At 38.0% G+C, this 24,820-nt stretch overlaps 1 protein-coding gene across 3 annotated transcripts in view; it reads left to right on the forward strand.

Annotated features, from left to right (window-relative positions):
* The window catches only part of ROCK1 (Rho associated coiled-coil containing protein kinase 1), an 84,707-nt gene extending 64,571 nt beyond the window's left edge, over positions 1-20,136 (forward strand). Inside the window, exons 25-33 of one of the 3 annotated variants that reach the window (XM_074146287.1) lie at positions 947-1,035; positions 1,359-1,547; positions 2,072-2,237; positions 9,201-9,271; positions 10,779-10,867; positions 12,282-12,360; positions 12,478-12,739; positions 13,496-13,703; positions 18,627-20,136. In XM_074146287.1, coding sequence (XP_074002388.1) covers positions 947-1,035; positions 1,359-1,547; positions 2,072-2,237; positions 9,201-9,271; positions 10,779-10,867; positions 12,282-12,360; positions 12,478-12,739; positions 13,496-13,703; positions 18,627-18,630 — 1,157 coding nt within the window. In that variant the 3' untranslated portion in view covers positions 18,631-20,136. Of the gene's footprint in view, positions 1-946; positions 1,036-1,358; positions 1,548-2,071; positions 2,238-9,200; positions 9,272-10,778; positions 10,868-12,281; positions 12,361-12,477; positions 12,740-13,495; positions 13,704-16,731; positions 16,739-17,799; positions 17,819-18,626 lie in introns of those variants that run through there. The other 2 variants (XM_074146285.1, XM_074146286.1) reach the window with 2 other exon arrangements.
* Positions 20,137-24,820: the final 4,684 nt, after the last annotated feature.

Genomic DNA, 24,820 nt, shown 5'->3' on the forward strand with positions numbered 1-24,820 from the left:
TGCAATAAAGCAGTATCAGTATTTCAACTTCCGTAAGATCTCAGATTCAGAACCAAAGTTGTGATCTCGCACATACCAGTGGATAGGCATTCTATTTCCATTCATTCTGACTATATGGGACGTTACTTTATTATTCAGTTTACTCCCATGGTTTTGCATTTGAGCAAGCATTATAAAATCAGAATGCATGCTTTAATATCTGTTACCTATGAGAGTAAAGGCCTTATTTGTTGAGTTGCCAGTGTTGTTGCAAACACTGTGTAGGCAGGAAGGTATACCAAAATATTTTTCCTTAGTTCTACATTTCTGTAACAGAAGGGATTGGGTGAGCAAGCAGTTTTCAGTATTTTTTAGTTTATGGAGTTCGTTACTTTTAAGTACTTGAAAATTATTCTTTAACTGTTTGTGGTTTTGGTGGAGAAATCCTTATTAGTGAAATGCATACTTCTAGAAACTTAAGGAACAAATCAGCAGGCTAGGGGTGTGATAGATTGGTAGAATTGAGTAGCTAGTGTGTGAGAGGGGTGGGGGGAGTCTAACAGAGTCATTCCTTGTTTAAAGAAAGCCTTTTTCCCTTGTACTGAGTGTGAGCCCAGTCATATCAGTCTTATTCTGTGTAAGTACTGACTTAATAATTTTTGGTACTGCTGAAACACTTTTGGTAGTTCAAACACGAAGGAAGTGGGGCAACAACCTTAGTCATCACCAGGAAATAAAAAAACATACATTGGCTTTAATATTTAATCTTAATGCCTTTCTGATGTAGCCTTCTGGTAATTTTCTATCATTACGGTAGCATTAAACTGGTAACCTTTATTGTTGCACATATAGCGACACATTGGGAATATGAAGAAAGAAACACAAATTATGCAATTGTAGAAGTGATTAAGCTTAGAAATATTTACCATGTCCTAAAATATCTCAAAGTTGAATATTGTTTTAACAGAATACAAAATGAAAAAAGAGGAGGAAATCAATAATATTAGAATGCATTATGAGAAGAGCATTAACACTGAAAGAACTCTGAAGACACAGGTATAACCTTTTATGCAATTTAGTAACAATAATTATTTTGCATATCAGATATATTTTCAGTTCATTGTTTTTTGTGCAACTAACTCTTAGTTCCTTTAAATTTATATTAGCCATGATGTATAATATGCATTGTTGATATTTACAGTTGAAAGAATAAGTTTTGGTGCTGTATACTTTTCAGTATTACTTCTACTGTAAGGACCATTTATGTTGGTGAAGATTTTTTTTTTTATCAAATCCTATTACTAGAGGAACTTAGAAGTTTGGTATGAAACGTGCTGGCATATATCATTTTTCTTGCTGGTTTTCCTTTTTCTTAACAGGCTGTCAACAAACTGGCTGAGATAATGAATCGGAAAGATTTTAAAATAGACAGAAAGAAAGCTAATATGCAAGATTTGAGGAAGAAAGAGAAGGAAAACCGAAAGCTACAGTTAGAGCTTAATCAAGAAAAAGAGAAATTCAATCAGATGGTAGTGAAATACCAGAAGGAGCTCAATGAAATGCAAGCGGTAAAATCTTAAATTTTTTTTGTCACATTGTGGAATTCTCTTGGCAGGAAAAATGTGTAGCTCTTAGTCTAATTGAAAAAATGACAAAATCTGTTTCTGATGTTCTAAGCTACAGAATTTCAGTGAGGCAGACAATTTGACAAGTGTGCAGCTGCGCTTCTCATTCATTTCCCCTTTCTAAATTCTTAACTGTGGAAGTTACTAATATATTATGAAGACTGAAAATATGAGTACTGTGTAGCATACTATTTATGCAGTTTGTTTCACTGGTAGGTGGTCTCCTTTTCAAAACCAAATGGTAATTTAATAGATTAGTCAGACTGTTTCGTACTTGAATGTATTGCTGAATCTTTGATATTTAACTTCTTTCCAAGGCTGAACGAACACTTCTACTGTAATAATTTATGCTGATGCAATCAAAAGTATCTAGAAATATTAAAAAAAAGTAATGAGTTTTGTTTTCAGAATACTTTGCTGCTGTATTTTTGGTGTCACACTAACTCTGCATGTGTGTATAAATACAGCAACTAGCAGAAGAATCTACATACAGGAATGAACTCCAGATGCAGCTGGATAGTAAAGAGAGTGACATAGAACAACTACGAAGGAAAATTTTGGACCTCCAGCAAGGAATGGATTCTACCAGTGTTGCTAGTCTCCCGACAGATGAAACAGATGGAAATCTTTCAGGTAAGAGAAAAGCATATTTGAACTAGTTGATTTTGTGATACACATAGTTTTGGAAGGTATTGTTTCAAACAAGTTACTTTTAAAATCTTCTGGCTGCCTCTTTCTATATCATATCTCCACTTCCTTTTTTTTTTTTTTGCGGGGGGGGGAGATATTTCATAGCTGAGCTGCTTATATTTAAGTCTTAATTTCTTCTCACATCACTCCTCCCACTGTATGGCTTGACATTAGCATAATTTTTAGCTAGTTTCATAGGAAGGGTATCTTTACAATTGCTGCTGTTTCAATATAGTGAATACAATGTGCAATATCCAGTGAACAGAATACAGGGCCAGCACTTCCACAACATCGTGATCGTATCTTGAATGCAAAATTGCCTTGATCTTGTCTGTTCTTACCCACAGTTTTGTAGCACCTTTGTGACAAGTGGCAATAATGGCTGATGTAAAAAATAATTGTAGGAATTTCCATAATGCGTTTTTGGTTGTAAGGTACTCTGATTTGGCAGATTAAAATAAGAACACAATAATACAGTGTAGTTAGTCATTTCCATGTAGTGTCAGTTCTGTACGCGCTATATTTTGAAACTGTTACACTGGTTAGTGATTCCCTCCTCCCCAGTGTTTGAAAAGTGTAATCAGTCAGTGCTTTCATGTTGATCCACTTCTGTATCTCTAGATAAAGGAAAAAAAACCCCACCATTTAGTGGTAATAAATTGTGCGTAACAATTTTCATATGTTGGAGCTAGGTTTATTTTCTTGTATTGTGAAGTAATTTTTATAATTCATCATGAAGTTCTTAGTAAGTGCTTGTATTACAGATTTATGGACAGATTTTTATTGTTAAAAAAAATATAGTCAAACATACAAAAATAGAATACTATTTTGGGTATTTTAAGACCTCAATGTAATCAGATAAAAGTAAATAGAATCATTTTAGGTGTCTCTTTTCCTGTTAATGCACTTCATGCTGCTCAGACTGCCACATTCTAGAGTTTTTCCAGGGGTCTTAGAGTGATTAGAAATTTCAGGTATGTTATGAGACTTAGTATATGTTTTTCTGTAGTTGTTCCTTTCTGTGTCTGTTTTTGTGTCCTGTCTTTTCCTAGTATATTTTTAGGTTTTCGTTTGTAGTTAATATTAAAATGAATTTTGTTCTAGAATAGATCTTCATTTGGATAATGGTACAGTCTTTTCTTCACAACTTCCATTCTATCCAAGAAACCTTTTGACCTCTGAAGTTTGATCCATAAAACCCTGAGGCAATTGCCATCTTGTAAAGTAAATGTCTATTCTACTTCTTTCCAAAACATCTTCTGGGCCAAACTTCCATTGAAACTCAATATTGGGAATTCTTAGAGCTATTAGATTGTTGAAAGAACTTTTATTTTTCCTTAGCTGTCACCTGCTAGGAACTCCCTCTGGTATTTCTGAACTGGCCGTACTTCTCAGGAGTTTTTCTCTTGGATACATATTCTCAAAGTATTCCATTTAAATGAGGTAAAAAAGAAACCAGAGGGGTTTTACTTATTAAACTGTTTTCTTTTTCTCCCCTCAAATTACTATTTGGAATCAAGCCTTATGTTTGATAGTGTCTCCTAAAGGAAGAACATTGTAGTTCATAATTTTTTATTAAAAATTTCTGAACTCCTGTAAATTGAGAGCTTAATTTTTTCTACAAGAAAACAGACTAGATTTATTCTACATAAAAGGGTAGTTTTGAACTTCCTTACTTTCCTTCTCAGCCATTTGCAGCATAATGGCTGTTGTCTATTACACTGAAAGCACCCAATGCCTCCATATGGCCGTAGGCACCTCCCCTATTTTGTTCCTAAGGATAATAGTATGTAAATATGACCCTCGTGTCTCTTAGATCTTGGAAAGACTGTAGGAGTAAGCGCTTTCTTTGTCTGATGTGTTAAGCTAGGTTACTTTTCAGTTTTACCTGTGGAGATGTGTGTAGTCAGGCTTCTGCCTGTATGACCTGCCACTTCAGTTTTGGGGCAGAAATTTCAGTATGTGCAAGATATTTTCAAGTCAGTTGTAACTTTTCCATTGTTAATTAGAACATCACAATTACCGGAAGTTCTTATGGTCTTCCACTTTGTCTTCTGTACTCGTGACCCCTCTAACTATCTCTTTTTTACCAGCCTTTCATTTCTTTTGTCTTCTTTTTGCCCTTTTCTCCATACATGCCTCTGATTTTTACTGCAGTTGTGATGCTGGTGTTACTGTTTCATACAGGTAGGACCTCTAATACATATTATTAGGACTTTTCTCGATTTGGATCATGTCCCTACATGCTGCTTTTTTTTCTTTTTTTTGAGCAAGGCTCTGAGTTGATCAGGATCTGAGTAAGAAGCAATTCAGGTAATTAAAAGAGATTAAGTGACATTAGTATAGTCAGATTTCATGCATTTGTCAAAGAGCCAAGTGGAGGGCAGAGGAGTGCATTAGCCTTATAAGGAGGAAAGAAAAAAGCCAGTTTTCAAAGCAGAAATACCCCATGCCACAGAATAGGAAATTATTCAGCGCGTGGTTATTTTTCTGCAAACCAAGTAATTAGTCTTCAAAACAGAAGGTGGCATACCACAGCAGTTCGTTTGCTACAATGTAGTTGTATACAAAGTTGTTTGTCTTCAACTGTCATGGCTTCTGCAGCCCAAACGCAGGCATTCCTTGAGAGCGCCTTGAATAGCATCTTGTTTAAGAGGTGGATCTGATGAGGAGTCAATAGGATTCTCTAGCTGATGCATCTGTTCTTAAGGCAATGACATTCCTTAAAAATATTTAAGGCAAATAAATGGCAGAATTATTAAATAAGTAATCAGCATGATTTATTTGGTTTCCTGTCACAGTAAAAACATCACCAGGGAAAAAATGAAACCACAAAATAATGTAAACGTGTATAAAAGAATGATACCACGGTCTTAATTCTGGTGATGGGCAGCCTCTGGTTTAATTGAGAAAAAAATTGGTATGAAATGATGTGATACTAATGTTAGTGGAATTCCAGAGATCCCTGCTCCCAGCTTTTTTCTGCTGTCCTCATGCATGGCAGAGAGGTTCAGGCAATGGAGCAGTGTCTTGTCTAACCAGGGAGCTTAGGTTACCAGCTGCCAGAGAGGCTACGAGAGTAGAATTCATAAGTTACAGGAAGAGCATCTTGTAAAATGTTGGCCTCAGCAAGCTTTGCACTCTCTGAATAAACTCAAGGTAATGCTAAAGTGAATTCCTAATACTCAGAAAAATCAAGGAAAAACATTTGTGTAGAGGTAGATACAGACAAATCATGTGGTAACGCACAGCTGCATCGTATTTGGAGGTTTCTGTCTGCATTGAGCTAAATGCTCCCTCAAGTTCTGGTAGCTCTCAGGGCAACGCTGCTCCCAAGGTAGGGACTGGCTTGTTCAGACAGTCCAGGCTATTCTCAGTCTTCTGCTTCACCAGATGGGAAAGGTCACGCCTTGGAGGAAGATTTTGCTTTTATTCAGTTTTAGGCATTTTTTGTAACTCTGGCTCCTGATTATTGATTCAGCTGGTAGCTCATGGCTCAGTTCACGTCTCCAATGTTAATAGAGTCCCTGGTGAAACAGCTGAACTTGTAATGATTTGCTTTTTAATGATGCCTTTGGAACTCCTCTTCCTCCTGGCTGGACTTAAGAAATCTTAATACTTACATGATTGTAAACAGATTTCTTCATCATGACAAAACATAATCAGGAACTTAAGGGTTTTTTTCCTAATTGTTAGAGGGCACTTAACCTGTTGTGAATTAATTACTTTCATCTGATTGGCAAGATAATTCAAGCAATCGAGGCGTCCTACAAGTTTAACTGCAGCACATAATGTTTTCAGTGTATGTTATAAATCATGTTTTACACAAAGATAGGATGGAATAGTAAATGTGGACCATTTAAGCCAACGGTTTTTGTGGAATATGGGACACAGATAGGACTTTCTGAAATACCTGCTGGTAGCCATCACCTGAACAAACCTCAAAGCAAGATCTAGTCAGCAATCCATGGTGAGATCCACAGGAAATTATAGTAAGACAGTCTGAGGAAGGAAAGAATCAAATGGGAAGGGTGGACTGGAAAGAATTAGCAAGGTGGTATCTCCAGGTTTTTGGTAACTATGGAAGAGTCTGAGGAGTAGGAATTTTTGAACATTGGAAAGAGATGCTCTACTGCTTATGAAGGCACCAGTATTTGCTCCAAAACAACACAGTGTCTCATAAATCAGTACGGTCGTGGTTGTCTTCTGTGATTTGTTGAAGACTTACTCTTAGAACTCACATTTATTACACTGAATCACAACGAATCCTGGCAGTATGAATGCTAACCATGAAGATGTTTAGAATGCAAATCTACATTTTAATATATATTTGGAGATAATTATAAGATCTGTAGCCTTCATGGAATTCTTTCTTCATACTCTATTCAGGTCCAGCTAGCCATCAGATATTTTTGAGGCCTATCTTGGATTTTCTGGATTGGAAATATGAAGTATCAATTCTGGGATTCTTTCCAAAGTACAGGGAAGTTGTCAGGCAATACTTTTGTGCCTATTTTTAAAGACAGGAACGGAAGATTGTTTTTCATAGTCTAGATAGCCCATATTTTCTTAATTACTTAATCAGAACACTCATAAATATTCTTCTGGATTAAATCTTTATGAAATGGCCAGATGAGCATTTTGGGTTGTGCTAGCTAACTCTGTCAAGGGAAATTAAAATACATTATAAATATTGTTTGAGACAAACCTTTGTGGCAAGGTTGGAATGAAAGGGCTCATCTACCCTTTCAAGAGTACATTTGGTTCCAGACAAACGTTAGGTTTGTTGAAAAGAAGTACATTCAGAAACTGTTATTTTCAACTGTAAGACGTTAGTCACAGTTCAGAAATCATCTCTCATGCAAATAGAATTTGCTCACTAAAATAGATTTGTAGTAGACAGAAAAGAATGTCAACCAATTCATTTGTAATAGCTCATCCACTTTAGACTTCCTTTGAAATTTCAGGACATGCTGAAATAGAAGTGAACTTAGAAAAACTCCAACTCAAACAGTCCCTATAAGCAGCATAATACAGGCTGCATCTTTTAAAGTTTATCATTATTGGATCTTCCCAGATTTCCATATGCCACAATTTCCACAGATGCTTACTTACTCCTTTTGAACCACAGTTGTCCATACTATGTTCTTTATTAGCAGTTAATCACTTTATTTTGCAATGGAGGTCTTAAGTTTCAGGATATTTCTAAAAATAGAAGAATCTTCTCTTTACGTAAAAATTAATCAAAGTATTCAAAATGAGTAAACATTCTCTGTGAAGCCTACAGACATGAAGGAAATAGGATTCTTTGTCCAAATTTACTGAATATCAAGAATTAGGGAGGGACTGGGGGGGCAACCCCCACCCCCTGCAATTCTTACGCAGATCAGAGAGAGATGAGAGAAGCAAGGAAATACAAATTTCCTTCATTTTCCAGGAAGGTTTCTTACTGGAATGATTTCTGCGAACATGCCTTTCTTCCAATTAGAATTTCAATACTTCAGTGGTTCCCCAGTATTTTGAAGTTACTCTCTGTGGAGAAATGTTAGGACAATGATTTTATATTTTTAAGTGTAATTCACTTCTAAATATTGTATGCTGTAAGGCTAATCTGGGAAGGGGGGTATTTATGTCTAATTTTAATGCTTTGTAGAAGACTAGGCTGTCAGTCTCATTATGATTGTAGATAACAAAATGTATGGCCAATGTGTTTTATATGTTTGGATGTATTTTCAGAGCGTGCTGGGCTGCACCACACAGAGTTATCCCTAAAGGATAAAAGGGACCAGTAGCTCCTTCTTACATAAAGACTTGTGGAGAATGTTTCAGCAACTTTTAACTTAATGTTTTGGAAGGTTTCGGTGCTGGCAGTTAAGTTTATTGTAAAGAATGCATCCATTAGCTATTGGCTATACTTCTGTACTCTGAAACTTCTTTTACAAATCACATTTTAATGAGTATTTAAAAAAAAACCCAAACATTTTTTTTCTCAATTGTAAAATAAATTTATAATTATGGAGTGAAATTTTGATTCCTCATTCTCACATTTACAAAATCGTGAGACTTTTTACTGTGTCATTTCAGATTAATGGAATCACACTGCTATTACCTGGCTTCATAATTGAAAAAATATCTCTCAAAAAACAGTATCAGTTAGCTGGAAAGGTTTTTTTAAATGTATGATTCACGTTAGACAGAATGCTAATTTTCTTGTGATGCTTCTTTGGATCATTGGTAAATTACTTCAGTAGTTTCATGGTAGGAAAATACGGTAGTACATTACTCTTTGGAAAAATTGTCCCCTGAATTTTTGAATAAAACATTTGTCTCTTATTCTTTATATCTAGTTGATTCTTCCTGCATTCCTTATTTATTTATCTCCTATGCTTATCTTCTGTGAGTAATGGGACACCTGTGTAGCTTTGCTTGCTCTTGTGCGCTCTCCATTTTTTGTTTCCCTTGGAAAATGTGGATCTGATTTGTTTTACTTGCTGCATCTTCCTGCTGAGTATTTTCATATAGCCCCTCTGAATGTTAAATTATGTTTATATTGAAAATCTCTTAATCATCCTCTGTTTAAGCTGTAACACATTTTCAAAGCAAAGTCTTTCCTGCCCGGCTCTTTGCAAACTATTTACATACAGTGATAGATGTTGGCATCCAGGAAAACGGCTTCACTTTATTTTGCAGTAACTGTATCATGAAGCGTTAGCTTGTGGTGAAGCATGAAGTAAATGCTTATATCTTCATTTTATTTAGCTGTGCTTTTTATTTGCTTTGCTAAATAGGTAATTGCCTATTACTGCATGTAGCACATCTTCCTTTCTAGTAATAGTTTGCTTTTGTGCTATTCTGCTTTATTGTTACAAATATATAAAATTATTTAATATTCATTTTTTAAACCAGAATCAAGACTTGAAGGTTGGCTTTCAGTACCAAACAAAGGAAATATAAAGCGACATGGCTGGAAGAAACAGGTACAAATAAATTTATTTTTTTTATTTCCTCCACTCTCTTGGAAAGTTTTTTAGGCATTCGGTGAGTTGGTTTTACAGCTCACATTTAATACCTACCAGTAACTGGAATTCAAGATGAACTGCTCATGTATTCACTCTCTTGCTTTTCTGTCCTTTCCCTTACTTCTAGGTTGTATTATACCTGAACCTGGAGCTCAATATAGGCGGAGCAGTCAATGTACCTCTTTTTAATCCTCTTTAGTATCTCATGAGTTTTAATACATTATTTCTAAAACGTTTGCAACTGCAGGGGAGGGACCTGCCACAGCTGTCACTGAGCTTATGCTTATGGATAGTTACAGCAAAGACACTGGCAGCTCCTGGTGAAGAGCAAGAGGCAATGAATTCTACAGGGTTGAACTCACTGGGAAGTGCTTAGGTTTGAGGTGTTTGATCTTAACTGGCCTATGGGCCACAAAACTTTTTCTGAGCGGCTTGCTTTGTTGTTCCTGTTATATGAACAAATGTTTATAATTCTGTGTGATTGTGAGCAGCACTGGCAGGGCATCTGTGTACTTCAGGTTGAGGAAAACATCCTTGGGCTTTTTGGGGTGGACAGGCAGGCACTGCAGGTATACTCAGCATTTGGGAATTCTCTTGGAAATGGGGCCTGAAGTCCACTCCTGCTCTAAAACTCACAGTGCCTTCCCAGTAGCTCTTGCTTGTTCCCCAGAATCCCATGTATTCTGGAGTACTCCACTTTTTCAGTGGCATGGGATAGGTATAATATATTAATGTGCAGATTTTGAGCAAGAACTTTTAAAACACTCGGGGAAGAAACTAATCAACACATTACCAGATGTTTCTGTTCTTTAACATCTTTACCATTCTGGAAAAAAACTGTGTGGTTTGAGCTTTAAAGTGATACATAGCAAAAGAATGGCCATTTCTTTTCTCCTCTGCAAACCTTTCCCTTACTGTCTCGGTGTATTCCTAGATTTGGAGTGTACATCAGACCTCTGTTTCTGCTGATTCATTTTGGCTCTTTGTTTTACCAGTCCATTAAATTGAAAGCGTAGGAAATAGTTGGCTGGAGCTATGAAGAATCTCTTTAACCCTACCAGTAGTTCGGTGCGAACTACCAGTGAGTCCTGCAGGTCTCTAGAGAAGTTGTTTACAACTTTATCAATAAGTGATAGATTTTGCGCTCCAGGAGTTTCTTGGTGGTACACTAATTTTTGTAGTAATATGCCAGAAGCAACTGAAGTTTGTGAGTTTGTGCACAGATAGACTTCCAGAGTCGTCACAAGCATTTTAGGGTGCTCCAGTGACAATACAGTCACTGTGGCTTGTAGCATTGCACAGCTGTCAGGAGTATAGCAGCCTCCATGATGATTTAAATATCTCCTTAGACTAGTTTAAAAAATTTAATTTACTCAGGCTTTCTATGTGCATATGGGAGTACAGTAGGATAAACATTGCTTTTTAAAATGCAATTTTAACTTGGTTTTACCCTTTCTTTCCCCAGTATGTTGTGGTGAGCAGTAAAAAGATACTGTTCTACAATGATGAGAAGGACAAGGACCAGTCTAATCCATCCATGGTACTAGATATAGAGTAAGTAAAGTTACTGCTGGTTTTGGATACAATTTGACAAGAGCGCATTGTGTGTGAGATAATTGATAACAAATCTAGAAGCTTGGAATCAAGATTCCATAAATAATTTTTAATTTCCCGTACTAGTTTGAAAATGTCTGTTTATCTGTATTTCAGGGAGCTGTTAACAGAAAGTACTACTTTTCGTTTGTCCTACTATTGCTAAAAGTTAGAGAAAAAGCAAAATACACAAGAGCGTGGCACAGTCTGTAGTCACTGGTCTGAATTTACAGAAAGGAAGAGCCTCATCTCCTTATGCCAGAGAAGGGTCAGAGACAGTGGAACCTACATATTTTGCTATCTCTTTTTATGATTCAGTGTAATGACTGTTTTTTCCAGTTGCTTCAACAGCTGCTTCCTAAAACAGGGCATGATAGTTGTGGGATAGATAGGGAACGGACTGTCTTATTTTAGGTCTTGTCCCCTTGCTTCATACCTTTTTCTTGCTGTCCGAGGATCAGCGTTGATCAAGCCCAAAGCATTTTTAACTTTTCCAGGTGGTTTCTGTTTAAAGTGACAAAATAAATTAATTGTGATCCCTTTACATTGGTTTTACATGAGGAAAATTGTGTCAAATATCACTGAAGCCCATCGCTGATACATGACTGAGGGTGATGTTTGAACAGCTGATCGACATTATGGGACCTTGTGGAGTAGTAATTGAAAAAAGGTTTTAAAATTCATGAATAGCCTATCAGTGACTAACAAATACAGTGGTCTGGAAGGAATCTCAAACTCAGGAAGTGCTTAAGCTGCCAATTGCTCGTAACCAGGAAAAGAGTTATTTTCTCTTTGAGCTGTTTCTTATTCTCTTTTCACAAACATCTGTGACGGCAACTGTTGAAAACAGGATGTTGGGATAGATGGACTTAATCTTGACCCAATATAAGATGATGTTTGCTCCAATTTTAATAGCAATTTCAACAGCTGGTGCCCCAGATTGCCTTTGTGATGTTCTGACACTGATTGTTTATCAACTGATAACATGATTTGGCAAAAAAAGTAGTGAGTAGTACTATACTTCATGGTTCCTTCCACCCAGGATTATCAATGAGCTTTTCTAACAAGTCAGTTAGACTTCCCAGTGTTCTGAGGAAGAATTTGAAAGCCTTTTTCACAGGTAAGTTTGCCATGATGGATCTTGAACCCATTGTAAGGGAACCCTCTTTCCATGCTACGAAATGTTTTGGTTTTGCTTGAGTAGACAAAATCTATACCGTTTATGAATTAATTCCTAAAATCATATTGCAGCCTTAAAGTATATGGTATTGCTTGCATAAACAAGATTTATAAGAACTTCAAAGCACTTTAATAGCTGTCTTAAAAACACACATAGCCTTTTAGCATTTCCTGATTCATATTTCTTCTAATCTAGTAAGCTGTTCCATGTCCGGCCTGTAACTCAAGGAGATGTATATAGAGCTGAAACTGAAGAAATTCCTAAAATATTCCAGGTAAAAATGCGTTTTCTCATTTCTATATAACTCTCTTGAAAAACTTTGTTGGCTTCTTTGAAAAATATATAAAAATATGTGGTGCTTCAGCAATAACACAGCAGTATTCTTTTTCAGATTCTCTATGCTAATGAGGGGGAATGCAGGAAGGACTTGGAGGTAGAACCAGTACAGCCGGCAGAGAAGACAAATTTTCTAAACCACAAAGGCCATGAATTTATTCCAACGTTATACCACTTCCCAGCCAACTGCGAGGCCTGTGCCAAACCTCTTTGGCATGTCTTTAAACCCCCCGCTGCCCTAGAATGTCGAAGATGCCATGTGAAGTGCCATAGAGACCACCTGGATAAAAAGGAGGAATTAATTGCACCATGCAAAGGTATCCTTGTGGTTTTTTGCATTCTGTGTTCTCTGCATGTTTAGCCAAACCTGCTAAACTATCAAAAGCAAATTAAAGCACTTTAGTTTAAAAGTTTTCTACTCTTTAGTTTCATGATTTTAGATGCGAAAGGTGCTATTAAAATAATTAGCTGTTAACACCGCTTATGAACTGGCAGCTGTGACCAGCTTCTGTAGAGATGCCCTTGGTGGTGTAACTGATGTGGCTCTGCTGAGGGTCCTGAGAGCACAAGGGTCCCTAGAGGTTTGTGCCCAAGCACTGGGCAGCTCCTTGGTTCCCAGAGCATTCTCTCTTACACATGGACTGTATTAGGGACAGTGCAGCGGCTGCATCACCAAGCTGTGCTTGGACCTTGAAGAATGGTTCTTCAGCCACTTCATGGATTGGAGTAAAGGCATCCTTTTTGTGCTCCTGTGGAGTATTTGGGGTATATACTCTGGAATTGAGCCACAAGGCAGCTGCAGCCATCTTACTAAGACTGCAATTAGTTTCTCATTTCTCCTATATTAGTGATTAGAATCAAGAATCTTAATGCACAGTGACGAATATTGAAAGAAACTATGTTTATAATTTCCCCTGCTTTTTGTTGTCTTCCAGAAATATGTAATCAATTCCTATACAAGTAGGTATATAGGTGCCATTGTTCTTTCTAGTGGCACACCTGGTGTGTCATAATCCTTATCTTGATAACAAGTCCTAGCTTTCACTGAATCATCTTCTTCCTTTTACTTATAGTGAGTTATGACGTAACTTCAGCAAGAGATATGTTGTTATTGGCATCCTGTCAAGATGAACAGAAGAAGTGGGTGACTCATTTAGTAAAGAAGATCCCTAAGACACCACCATCTACTTTTGTTCGTGCTTCTCCTAGAACTATGTCTACAAGATCGTCAGCAAATCAGTCATTCCGAAAAGTTGTTAAAAATACTTCTGGAAAAACTAGGTGAGAAACTACAAAAGCTACAGAACTTTTTTAACTAAAAAAAAAAGTCTGTTTATAAATCTTATTTAATGTGAAATCATTGCATAGTTATGGTTGTTGAACTGCTGATCTAAATCTTTGCTCAAATCCTTCAGGAAGGAGCAGACAGAATTCTCCTGCTATTGTGGTAAATTTATCAGTTCTTTGGATTTGGAAAGGCACTGTAGAGTTGGCAGAGCCTGGCCTGGCAATACAGGTTGCATTTTTTCCTCCTTAAAGGCAGGACTCAGTAGATACATCAGCAATGGCATTTAGCTGCAAGGATGATCTGCAGAGTCATTCATGGATTCACACATGGAGCTTGCATAAGCTAGAAGTCTTCTGCACATGGGGGTGAAACAAGAAACTTAAGAGATGCTCAGTCTGTTGTTATGCCATATCTTTTGGTGTGAGGCAGTTTAAGTATTAATTCCATTCTTTCTCCCTGCTTGCTTATTCCCTGTTGTCTTCTATCCCAGCAGTTGTTTTTGTAAGCTGTTGGTGACCCTGTGCATTAACCAGGGCCAGATTCAAAATCCACTTTTTAATGCTAGATTACTCTAAGCTGATTTTTTTTAACCTGCATTAGCTTCCTCATACAGTTTGTGTGTTTCCCCCCAAAATAACCGTTTGGGTCAACAGTATGAAATGGAAACTAGTGTCTCAGTAGGAAAAGCCTTCCTAGATTGGCAGTGCTACCAAAATAAATTTCCTGTAAACATTCCTTGCATGAAGTGCAATAAAAGCAAACTTTTGCATGTAAAGAGACACTGGGTACATCATGAAACATCCTTCTGCAGAGGAGAGTAGGGAAAAAATCTGAAAGATACAAAGGGTGCTGATTTTCTCGTCCCCATGATTAACACTAAAGCAGAAGTGATTGTAGTTTTAAAATACTAATATATTCAGTGAAGATAATCTCATCCAGAAAAATTACTTTAGGCCTCAAGTACAAAGCTGTCAATATGTAAAACAATGATGTTGCAGGCAGTACTGTGTTAGAGAGAATAATGTGTGCAATAGCATGAGGAACAAGACATAAAGAAATCTGTGACCAGCAGTTAAGATGTAGCTAGAGTATTTGGGGGAGAAGACGTTCCTAAACACTGAACTAAGTCTCAGTTTGACAGTTGTAGTTCAAATGGTGGGAACATAACTGAATCATGATGCGATTTTACATTTTTCAACACTGGCGCTGAAGCAAGCTGAAGTTGTGAAGCACAGAAACTCTTCTGATTTGTGGGGAGATTCCCTGGGAAGTGGGCAGGTTTTCGTTACAGTCTTCACTGTAAAAATCTGTTGAAAACAAGGGTGAATGCAGTGGAAAAGCACACAGTGCTAAACCTGAGTTAAGAAGAATGCCTGTAAAATCAGAGTCTGCTTACTAAATAGTAGCATCTTCAGTATTGTACCAAATAAAGACAATTCGGTAATTGCTAATTTCAGGGGGTTTCAGACATGTTTGTTATGTACTTATGTGGTACGTACTTGGTACAACAGAATCTTGTTAAACTGTTTGTCTTGTCTACAAAATTTCCATTTCTCCCAGCTTCCAGCTTCCCATTTCTCCCAGCTTCCTCTGGAAGCTGTAAATAACCAGTTGGTTTTTTTTAAGTTGTGTTGCAATGTTTGTTTCCAATTTTTGGGAGGCTCTTCAGATGAGCTACACTGCAGTTACTGTAATATACCTCATGCTAGGGTGTGAAGGGGGAATTTGCATGTGCACAACAGAATTAAAAAGAAAGGAGGGTGGGGAGATTAAAAACTTACTATAGGCAGAACAGCTCTGGTATTCAGATGTCTCATAGCTGTTAGCTTTTCAATAGTTTTTTTTTTTTCAGCATGACATGTGATTTCTCAGTTTTTTCATTTCAAGATCTTAACTTTTTTCCAGCTGTTTTAGAGCTAATTGGAAAAGCAGAGAAGCTTTCATCCATGCTCTTTTATTGGGGGCAAATCATTTTCTTAAATCAATTAATTGATTCTTTTTCAGTCTGTCTCAATAGAAATGCTGGTTTGGGGTTGCCTTCAGCAAGAACATGTTTGTAGCTAATCTCTTATAGAATGAACAGATTTGAAACATATTTGAAGCTTTACAGTAGCTTTTAAAGGAATGGGTCTGTTTGGGGAGATCAGTTATTCAGACAATTTCTGTTATTAATCCTATTGGCATTTGTCACATGAGAGTGTTAGAGAATCACAGAAATAAGCAAGTAGTGAATGGGAACTTTTTTAAAAAATGAGAAACACCATCTTTAAAGCTCTTAAGATCCTAGAGATACAGTGAGCCCAATATCGCACCAGCACCAGAAGGAGGAGAACTGCACATTCTTGCTCTTTATCTTGTGTCAGCTCATGCTTCACAGATTACCACAGTAAAATGATCTATTTTCCAGCAGAGAATTAATCCAGGAATGTTTACATTAAAGAAATGCCAAAAAACCCAAAGCAGAACAATTAAAAAACCCAACCCTAACCCCACAAAGAAAAGTGCGTGGTTTTCTGTTGGATTAGGAGGTTGCAATGGTTCATGGAAGAGTCCAGAAAGCACCAGATGTGTCTCAAAAATTGAAGGAGGAAGGGTGAAGATGGTCTTCTTGCACTTAGAAGTATCAGGTTGGACCAGCTGTTGAGAATACTGCAGCCTTACATTTCCTCCATTTGCTCTAGTGTACGGTCTCTGTTCACACCTTTCTCCATCACCCAACAGGACCTTCCAGTTTCTTGGGAAGAAATAAAGCTCTTAAGTTTTCTGGTAATTGAGAAGTTAATACCTGCGTGGTATCTTATCTCTTTAACTGCTTGAATTTTTCTAACGGACTGGGATGTGAATCAAACAGTTAATGCTTATATTATTCTTCTATACCGAGCCCAAATCCATCAGTGAGTTTGATGACATAATTGATATTTGACCTTAGAAATCTTGCTTCTTAATGTTTAATACTGACATAGCCTTGTACAACGTACAATTAATTTACAGCAAACTCTATTTTAATGCTACATACTGTAGGCACTGAGTATGGTGGAAGAAGCACATTGAGCATAAGCAATTGAGAGGCACGGTACTTGACCAGCGAGTGCTAGGTATGCGTGTGCTGCTGGCCTGGCGTGCTGCACGGAGACGTGTGCCGGGGGCGGGTGGGGAGCCCCTGCACCTCGCTGGTGCTTGAGGAGCTGCTTGGGTGGCTTTTGAGGGATGCTCTGTCCTCATCAGACAGCTGCCACTGGGTTGACTGGAATGTAGTGGGGCTTGTGTGGCACCTGCAGAGCAATGCGAGCCAACAGTGGAAAGATTCCGAGTAACACTGAGCAAATAAGTGTTAGAAAAAGGTCAGAAAGGAACTTCTCTTTCAAGTTCCACTGTGGACGTTTTTGTGACTTTCTCAGACAAATATGATGTTAGTTGTGTCTGTGAACTAGACAATCACTGCTGTGATGTAGGGTGGTGGCCAAGATGTGCCCTGATACCACTGCATGTTCCATCCTGTATGTTTAGAAAGAAGCACTGGATCTGTTTTAGGAAAATTCACTTCTGACATACCAGATGTTAAAATTTAGATTGTTAAATATATTTACAATGAATCTCATATACTGAAAACTTAACTGGTGATTGCACAGTAGCTGAGCTAATCTGACAGCCTGTTGCTATTTAAGGGGGAGGATTTTCCCTCTCTGTCTTCCTTCCCTGCTCTTCTGTCATTGGATCCTGGGTAAGTGATTGTCCATTTTGGACCCTTCCTTGAAGGTCCACAGTTCAGTTTCCTGACTGTCAAAAAATGTAGACTTACTTTGTTAAGTCTAGCGAGTGGAATCAGCCTGCTGAGAAGTGTGGTGATTGCCAAATCTGAGGACAGGTAAGTAGGAGGGTGCTCCCCTGCGGTCAGGAAGGTGGAGGAACAGCGGGCCCTTTTCCTTTTAGGAGGCAGCGAGTTGGTAGATCAGCTTCTTTGAACTCAAGACACTGCACCCTGCAGTTCTCATCCTGATCTCTCTACCTAGATGTGGGAGTAAGAGATGATTCTTATGGGATATACATGTGTAGCTTTTACTAAGTATCTGAATGTTGTTCTCTTATCAGACAGTATAGCAGAACTTGATCTCGGTGATGGAGTCCTACCATGTAAGCAGGCATTAACTATTCTGTCAAATGGATACAGATGTTAACACGTGCTTTAAGACATTTTAGTACGTTTCATTTAGGGTCTGATCCACCTTTCTTTGCAGTTGGGTGGCAGCACTTCGTTGACTTCATGGAGAGATGTATCAGACCCGTTAAAAAGAGCTTCACGTATAAGTTCATCTTAAGTTCTATTCTTCATTTTAAGAATTTATCGCTAGTAAATGTGAATCAGAACTTCATGATGAACTTGCCAGCATTTGCAGTACTGCTTCAAAATCTGAAATTACACTTCATAGTTTATAGTATGCTCATTTGTACACATTGTATCAGCACAGCTGGGGTGTTGTGTTTTCAAATATTTGGACTTGGGCACCTGATCAAATTAATGCATGTTCAAAAACAAACCAACCAACCTGCCCCGTATCAGATGAGCTCTGGCAACTGCATTTGCGTGCTCTTAGGCCTGTAGAGAGCCTTTTCTTGTCCTGCAAGTGAAAGAGGGTCACCTTGCGTTTGCCATGAATACACTCATGATTGTTTACTCGTAAAGCTGCAGTAATATTATCATCTATCTGATCTCTGTCTTCATTTAATGTTGTTTGAAATTAAGAACAGTTTGTGGAATATTGTTTAGGTATGATCTTAGTATTGTACCATGTCAATGGAAAAAATATTTTGTCAAGGTAAAATATTTTCTTCACTGAAGCGCTTGGCAAACATGCACTAGTGTTATGAAGCTAATTTTTCTATCTGTTATTAATTGTCTGTTTTCTTCTTTGTTCCAGCTAACCACACGTACAGTGCTTAATGGAATCTCATGGGATGCGGTCTGAGAAACAGGGCTTTTTTTAACCACACAGAACAGTGCAGACGGGCTGTTGTTCCTTTCAACATAACTATCACAGGCTTCAGGGTTAAGATTGCTATTACTGTCTCCTCCTTGCTTTGGCACAAAAGCACGCTGAGGGTGTTTAATTGCGGGTTCGCCTAAAGGTAGATTAGATTAATTATTACTATGTAATGCAAGTTAAAGCAAATAAAGCTTAGCTAGGTGTATAAAAAAAAAAGGTGCTGCCTTTTTGGATTTAAAAAAAAAAAAAGCCTGTCAATCATGATGAAATGCAGCCAACTTTCTTCGTATCAGTGAAAGAAAAGGACTGTTTACCCTGTGAAGGGGATATTTATGTCAAGATGAGCATATGAAACGGAGTAGAGGAGGAAGGTTTCTCAATGAGAAGGACTGCAATTGCTTTCAAGACTCAAAGTTGTGCTCTTGAAGACTGCAGAACTAGCTTAAAAATGAAGCCTTATCACTTGAACTTCAGTGCCTTCACTGCAGAGTTCTTAACAGCCTTAATGCTAACCACCCACTATGGAATGGATCAAAGTGTTAAATATTTTGCATTATGCTTTACAAAATACTGATTCAGCAGGTTTGTAAAGGGGGGAAAACAAGTAATTGCCTTTAATCTATGCATTTTTGCCAAGCCATACCGAGTTATTTTACTATTAGAGGCATTAGAAACTAAAAAGAACCACCAAGTTTGGAAGTGTATTTTGGGGTACATCATTTCTATAACTGTATAGTGTATTGGCTTACAATTTTAAGTGATAACATACATTAAGTTAACAAACATTTAAGAAATATATGCACTGTTTGAAATGTAAATTATTCTTAGAACACTTTTACTGGGTTTTACATTGTCCTTTTAGTGCCTTAATTTGAGATAATTGTATTATTGCCATGTCAATAAATGTAGAAATTTAAAACTAAACAAAGGAAACCTCTAAAAAACTGTTGCATATCAGTGGATTTTACTGAATTTTAATTGGTTGAAGTATTGTAGATGCTAGATGCATTTTCTAAATTAAGTACAATCTTTGAATGAGAATTCCTCTTACAAAGAAAGACTGATTCTGTTTCATAAGCGAAGAGATGTGTAGGCAATGCAAAAAAAAAAAGCATATAACACAAAAGCTCCGGGTAATTCAGGAATTTCAGTAAGTGCTGTCAGACTCTTGCTTTGTAGCAGGAATACATTCATGGTATGGGCAGTATGGTTTTATTTTATTTTATTTCTTAACCAAATACCTCCTCAGTAATTTATAATGGCTTTGCAGTTGTGTATTAAATAAGAAGCACTGGAAAACTGATTCGTCCTTAGGACGATTTGCATGTTTCAAGTGGTATTGAAAGCCGCACTGATGGATATGTAATAATAAACATATCTGTTATTAATATGGTAATGACTCTGTGCTCATTTAATGAGAAATAAAGTAATTTATGGAAAGACCCTTTTGAAAACGACTGGCATGGTGTTTTCTCCTGATGGCAGCTTACGCATCTTTCTAAGCATTCAGACATTGCAATAGCTTCTAGTACAAGGTGCATTTGCAATTTAATGCCTAGGGGACTCTGAAACATTTTTTTTTTACTGTTCTATGTGAATAATTAATACCATATTAAATATTTTTTTTTCATTCCCTTATTCTCATGACCTGCTGTAGTAGCCTAATTCTCATGTATTATTCAACCACCACCCGGAGCTTGCCTGGTGATTGCGTCATCTTTCATGATGCAGGTTTGGAGCTGCAGCAGTCCCACTTATTTGTGGGGAGAGAACCCTGTTCAAAAGATGAAGAACTGTGGGGTGGTTTTTGTTGGTGGTGGTTTTGGAGTTTGTGGGGGTTTTTTGGTTTTGGTGTGGTTTTTTTGTTGTTGTTGTTGTTTGGGAACAGCCTGTGCACCATGAAGTTGGGTGTCCCTATATCTCCCTGGGTAATCCTCCAAGGCCTGTAGAACAATGAAGTAAGTAAGGACAAATTGCATATGAATGATTTTATGTCCTTAGAAGGTCACAGAGCTGGGAAGTATAAATAAATAGAAGTAGGTGATGTGGTAATTTCAGAAATTTCCTCTACCTTGAGCTTGCTGTATCAGAAATGCCAGCAACTTTCAAATCTGTGGCTGGAATACACTACAGACTCCCATCCAGATCGCCAGTCATGTTGACTGTTGGCTTGCAAAGCAATACAAGGGATAATTATGGCCTGCTTTAATCTTATATCACATACCCCCAGGGGAAATAATATAGTAAGATGATTAAACGTATCTTACTTAAATGTGCACATTATTACAGGAAATTTAAAGTAATAGAAAGGCATCTGGTCAGGTCATTCTCCAGAGCCAGATTAGATTTTGGATTGCTTTTCTGCTTTCCTTTATGTGTAACTGGCTATGAGTACAGGCTCAAGAACTCTTGCTTGGATAATTTCTTAATCAAAAAACTTCATATCTTGCATTTCTGTATTTTATGAATCTGAAAAATAGTATGAAACCTGTTATGACTAGATAATGATTAATGGGAAGAGGGAAGGATTGTGGAAAAAACAGGTTTGCTCTACAGATTGGGACATACTACCATTTCCATAGCTTTTTTAGCAATGCTGAAATTCTGCAATTCTTTTTAAATGCTGATTCTGCTTGGGAAAGAAGCAGCAGGCATAATGAAGTGTAAAATTGCATTGACTTATATGTCTGGGATAAGTTGCAACTAAAATGCTGTAATAATAAAGTCTAGACATGCAAATTACAGTTTGTATGTTCTGGTATACTGATGTTGGCACTTGTTTACTGTAAGCAAGGTGCTTATCTACAGGAATAGCTACACTGCATAAGAAATTCAGCCAAAGGTTTCTACTGTTAGGAAAAGTAATGCCTACAATCTCAACCATGCAAACAGATTATTTCAGGGAAAAAAATAATTGGTGTTAAATCTTTAGCAATCATCAGAAAAAAAAAAAAATCAGCATGTTCGCTACAGCTCCACTTTTTCTGGCTCTTGCTTTTTTATTTTGTTTAACTTTTACCATTGTCAGTAATGATTCCCCTTACAGGAATATTTTGCCTACACTCATCAAGAGATGGGAATGGGTAAGCTGTGAAAAGCTAGTGTAAATCTACCTGGCTTGTTCATGTCAGTGGAGTTGTAGTTTTAGCCAGTTTGAGAAATCGGGAAGTCTAGATTCTTATGTGATCCTTTTTTGTTGATTTGCCTCCACTTTTTTCCCCACTTTCTATTACTGTATTAAGTTGAAAGTTCATTAACATCGGTAGAAAGCCAAAATTGCTTTTTTCCATCCCCTTTTCAAGCCTCCCTGTTCCCGCTGAAGGAAACAGGAAAAGAAAATGGTAAGAGTAGCTAACTGTAGCAAAACAGCCTGGGTAATAAGAAAAGGATTCCGCCTCTCCCACAGGCGGGATTAGCAGCATCCACTGAGACTGTAGCCAGCAGCAAGTCAGCAACCATGTGGTTCCTGTGACAGGAGGGGCAGCAGGTGCTCACCTTCCCTCTCAGCTGCTGAAACTCTACTGGGAATTTTTTATGTACTAGTTACCAACAAAAAAAAATAGGCAAATGGTCACGGAAAAATAACAAAACTCTGAGATGTACATTCATAATGACCCAGAACGCACAAAGTTTGAAAACTGCTGAAATGGAATGGGTATCGCTGAAATGGAGGATCGCATGTGTGTTAGTTTAAACATCTCCTGGATCACTACATTTCTCTTTACCCTGACATTATATTTTCAATTTTATCTGTTATTGGGAGCCATATCTTATTGACACTGCATTTTTCAGTTCTTAGTTGCTGTGGGACAGGGATCAAAAGTAGCAGTGGCTTCCAGGCTGGGCCATGCCATACCCAGGCCCCTAAGTCAGCTCTAGGAGCCACCACTGCTCAGGCCAGCCATGGTGATCTCTCTTTGTGCCTCGCTCAGCCCTGGGCGGTGCTGGGGAGATCCTGCACACCAGAGTTTTCTTCAAGGACCTTCTGTTCCTCGTTTTCTAGGTGCTCATGTGGAGACAGCCAAGGTTTGCAGTGCAGGAAAGTGGAATGCTTACCTTTATTGTGAAAAAGAGCTTCTCTTTAAACATGTAAAGTACTGTAACATACCAGGACACTGGAAAAATTGGACTTAAAGCACTTAAAATGAGGATTAATTTTGTTCAATATGCATGCCAATTATCTGGAAAACAGGAGTTAATAATGTGATTTGATCCTGCCTGTGCTGTGAATACATCCTCATTAAAATGTTTAAAACCTGGAGACACATAGGAAGGTTCCAAAGAACATTATGTTCCCCATAGAAAACAAAATGTATGTTAATAAATACACCTGTCAATATATTGGATGAGGATAACACTTCTTCCCCTTTAAAGAAATAAAGGAATGTAAATGCAGTATTTTAATCCCTGTGACATTGATTATTTAAGACTACCACCTTTGTTCTATTGCAGGTATCACACAGGTGCCTAAACTGTGCCTTGCAAAGGGGCTTGCCCTGCTTCCCCATGCCTTTCATTGTGTCACAGCACCTGCTTGTACTGTCTGTGGGTACACCTATGGGTTGTGCTCCCTCAGAACTGAGCCATGAGAGATTTCATAGAGCAAAAGCCTTTTGTAAACAGATCTGGACTTACTCTGACCCATCTTCCAGCATTAATAAATCCTGCTGGGCCTGTTGGCCTGCATGCAGTATTGTGCTAATGACACAGCCCCAGCTTTTGGATCCAAGCTGGCTTGGCATCTGGCCAGCTCAGGATGGGAAGCAGCTGTGCTCAGGTGGCCTGGCAAAAGGCTACAGAAACACAGCTGAAGTTCTGCTGTCCCCATGTCCCTGCAACCCAGCCTGTGGTCCCCCCAGGACTTGTCTGCACTAAGAAAAAAGATGCATTTAATAATGTTCAACCAATCTTTCACAATTTTAATGTAGTCAAGGTAATCTGTACTTCATATTTATACATCAGGCTGCACTCTTTGTCTCTATACTCCTCATGTCAGTTTGTGTAACATTCAAGGAAACCACCATCTGTCTATTGATCCCCTCCTTAAGGAAAAAGGCCCAAAGCTGTTGCAGCCGGAAGAGGCCTATGTCCTTTCCTTTCCTCCGAGGAAAGAATAGCGAGGTGGTGGTTCTTCATCTGGAGGTCGGGAAGAGTTTCCCTGCAAAACACAAACCCGGATTCTTCTCTTTCGGCACAGCACCCTCTAGTGCCTCTGCCAATCCTGGAAACGAACAGCCTGTAATTGCTCCAGACCTGTGCCTCTAAGGGTTACTCTAAAGGGGAGAATGTATTCAGTGCAGCTTCAGGCTGTAGAGCATTCAGTTTTCATTTGGAAGCCTCATTAAATGGCCTCACTATAGGTCACTGTCGGTATTAAGAACAAATGGGTAGACTTGAGATACCCTGCACTTGGACTCACAGACAGGCAGCTGGGATCTGCTCTCACTTGAATAGATGGTCTACAGGATCTCACCCCAGAACTGGATCAAAGCTTTTCCAGAAAACTCCTTTAAGCAAGTCTAAGTAAGAAGATTCATCACCCTCACCGGTAAACTTTAACAATGCTTAAATCACCTCAGTAATTGGAAACTCCATCTCAAATCACAATTCATCTTAATTTCAGCATACCACTCATCGGAGCTTCTCTGTGAAATGTAATGCTTGTTCCACAAAACTTCCTTTTCACATCTAAGAGCCTACACTAGACAATAAAATCAACTTTCGTTCTTCTTCTCCATGGCAAACTGAAAAGACTGAAATTTCTCAGCCTTCCCTCTTAAGGCTTACTTTCAAGGCCTGGATTATTTTTATGGCCATTTTGTATATCCTTCTTCAACTGTTTGGAATTAAGTATCACGTTTAGTGAGCATGTTTATCAAGAAATAACCTTCTTGCTTTAGGTATCACTTCTGTAGCAAAAGCAGGGCCAGAAGTGCAAACACAGACAACAAAACAGTGGCAGAAACTCTTACGCTGCAGCCGGCAGAGGGGTTGCTGAAAATAGGAGTGCTGGGTTTCTACAGGTGGTAGCTGGGAGTCTGAGGAAGGAATGTTTCTTTCTGTCGCTCTCTTCCTTTTTATATGTTTAAGCGCTACTTTAGTTTCTTTAATCACAAGCTCATATCAAG

Source organism: Numenius arquata, chromosome 4 (genome assembly GCF_964106895.1).
Source record: "Numenius arquata chromosome 4, bNumArq3.hap1.1, whole genome shotgun sequence".
NCBI lineage: Eukaryota > Metazoa > Chordata > Aves > Charadriiformes > Scolopacidae > Numenius > Numenius arquata.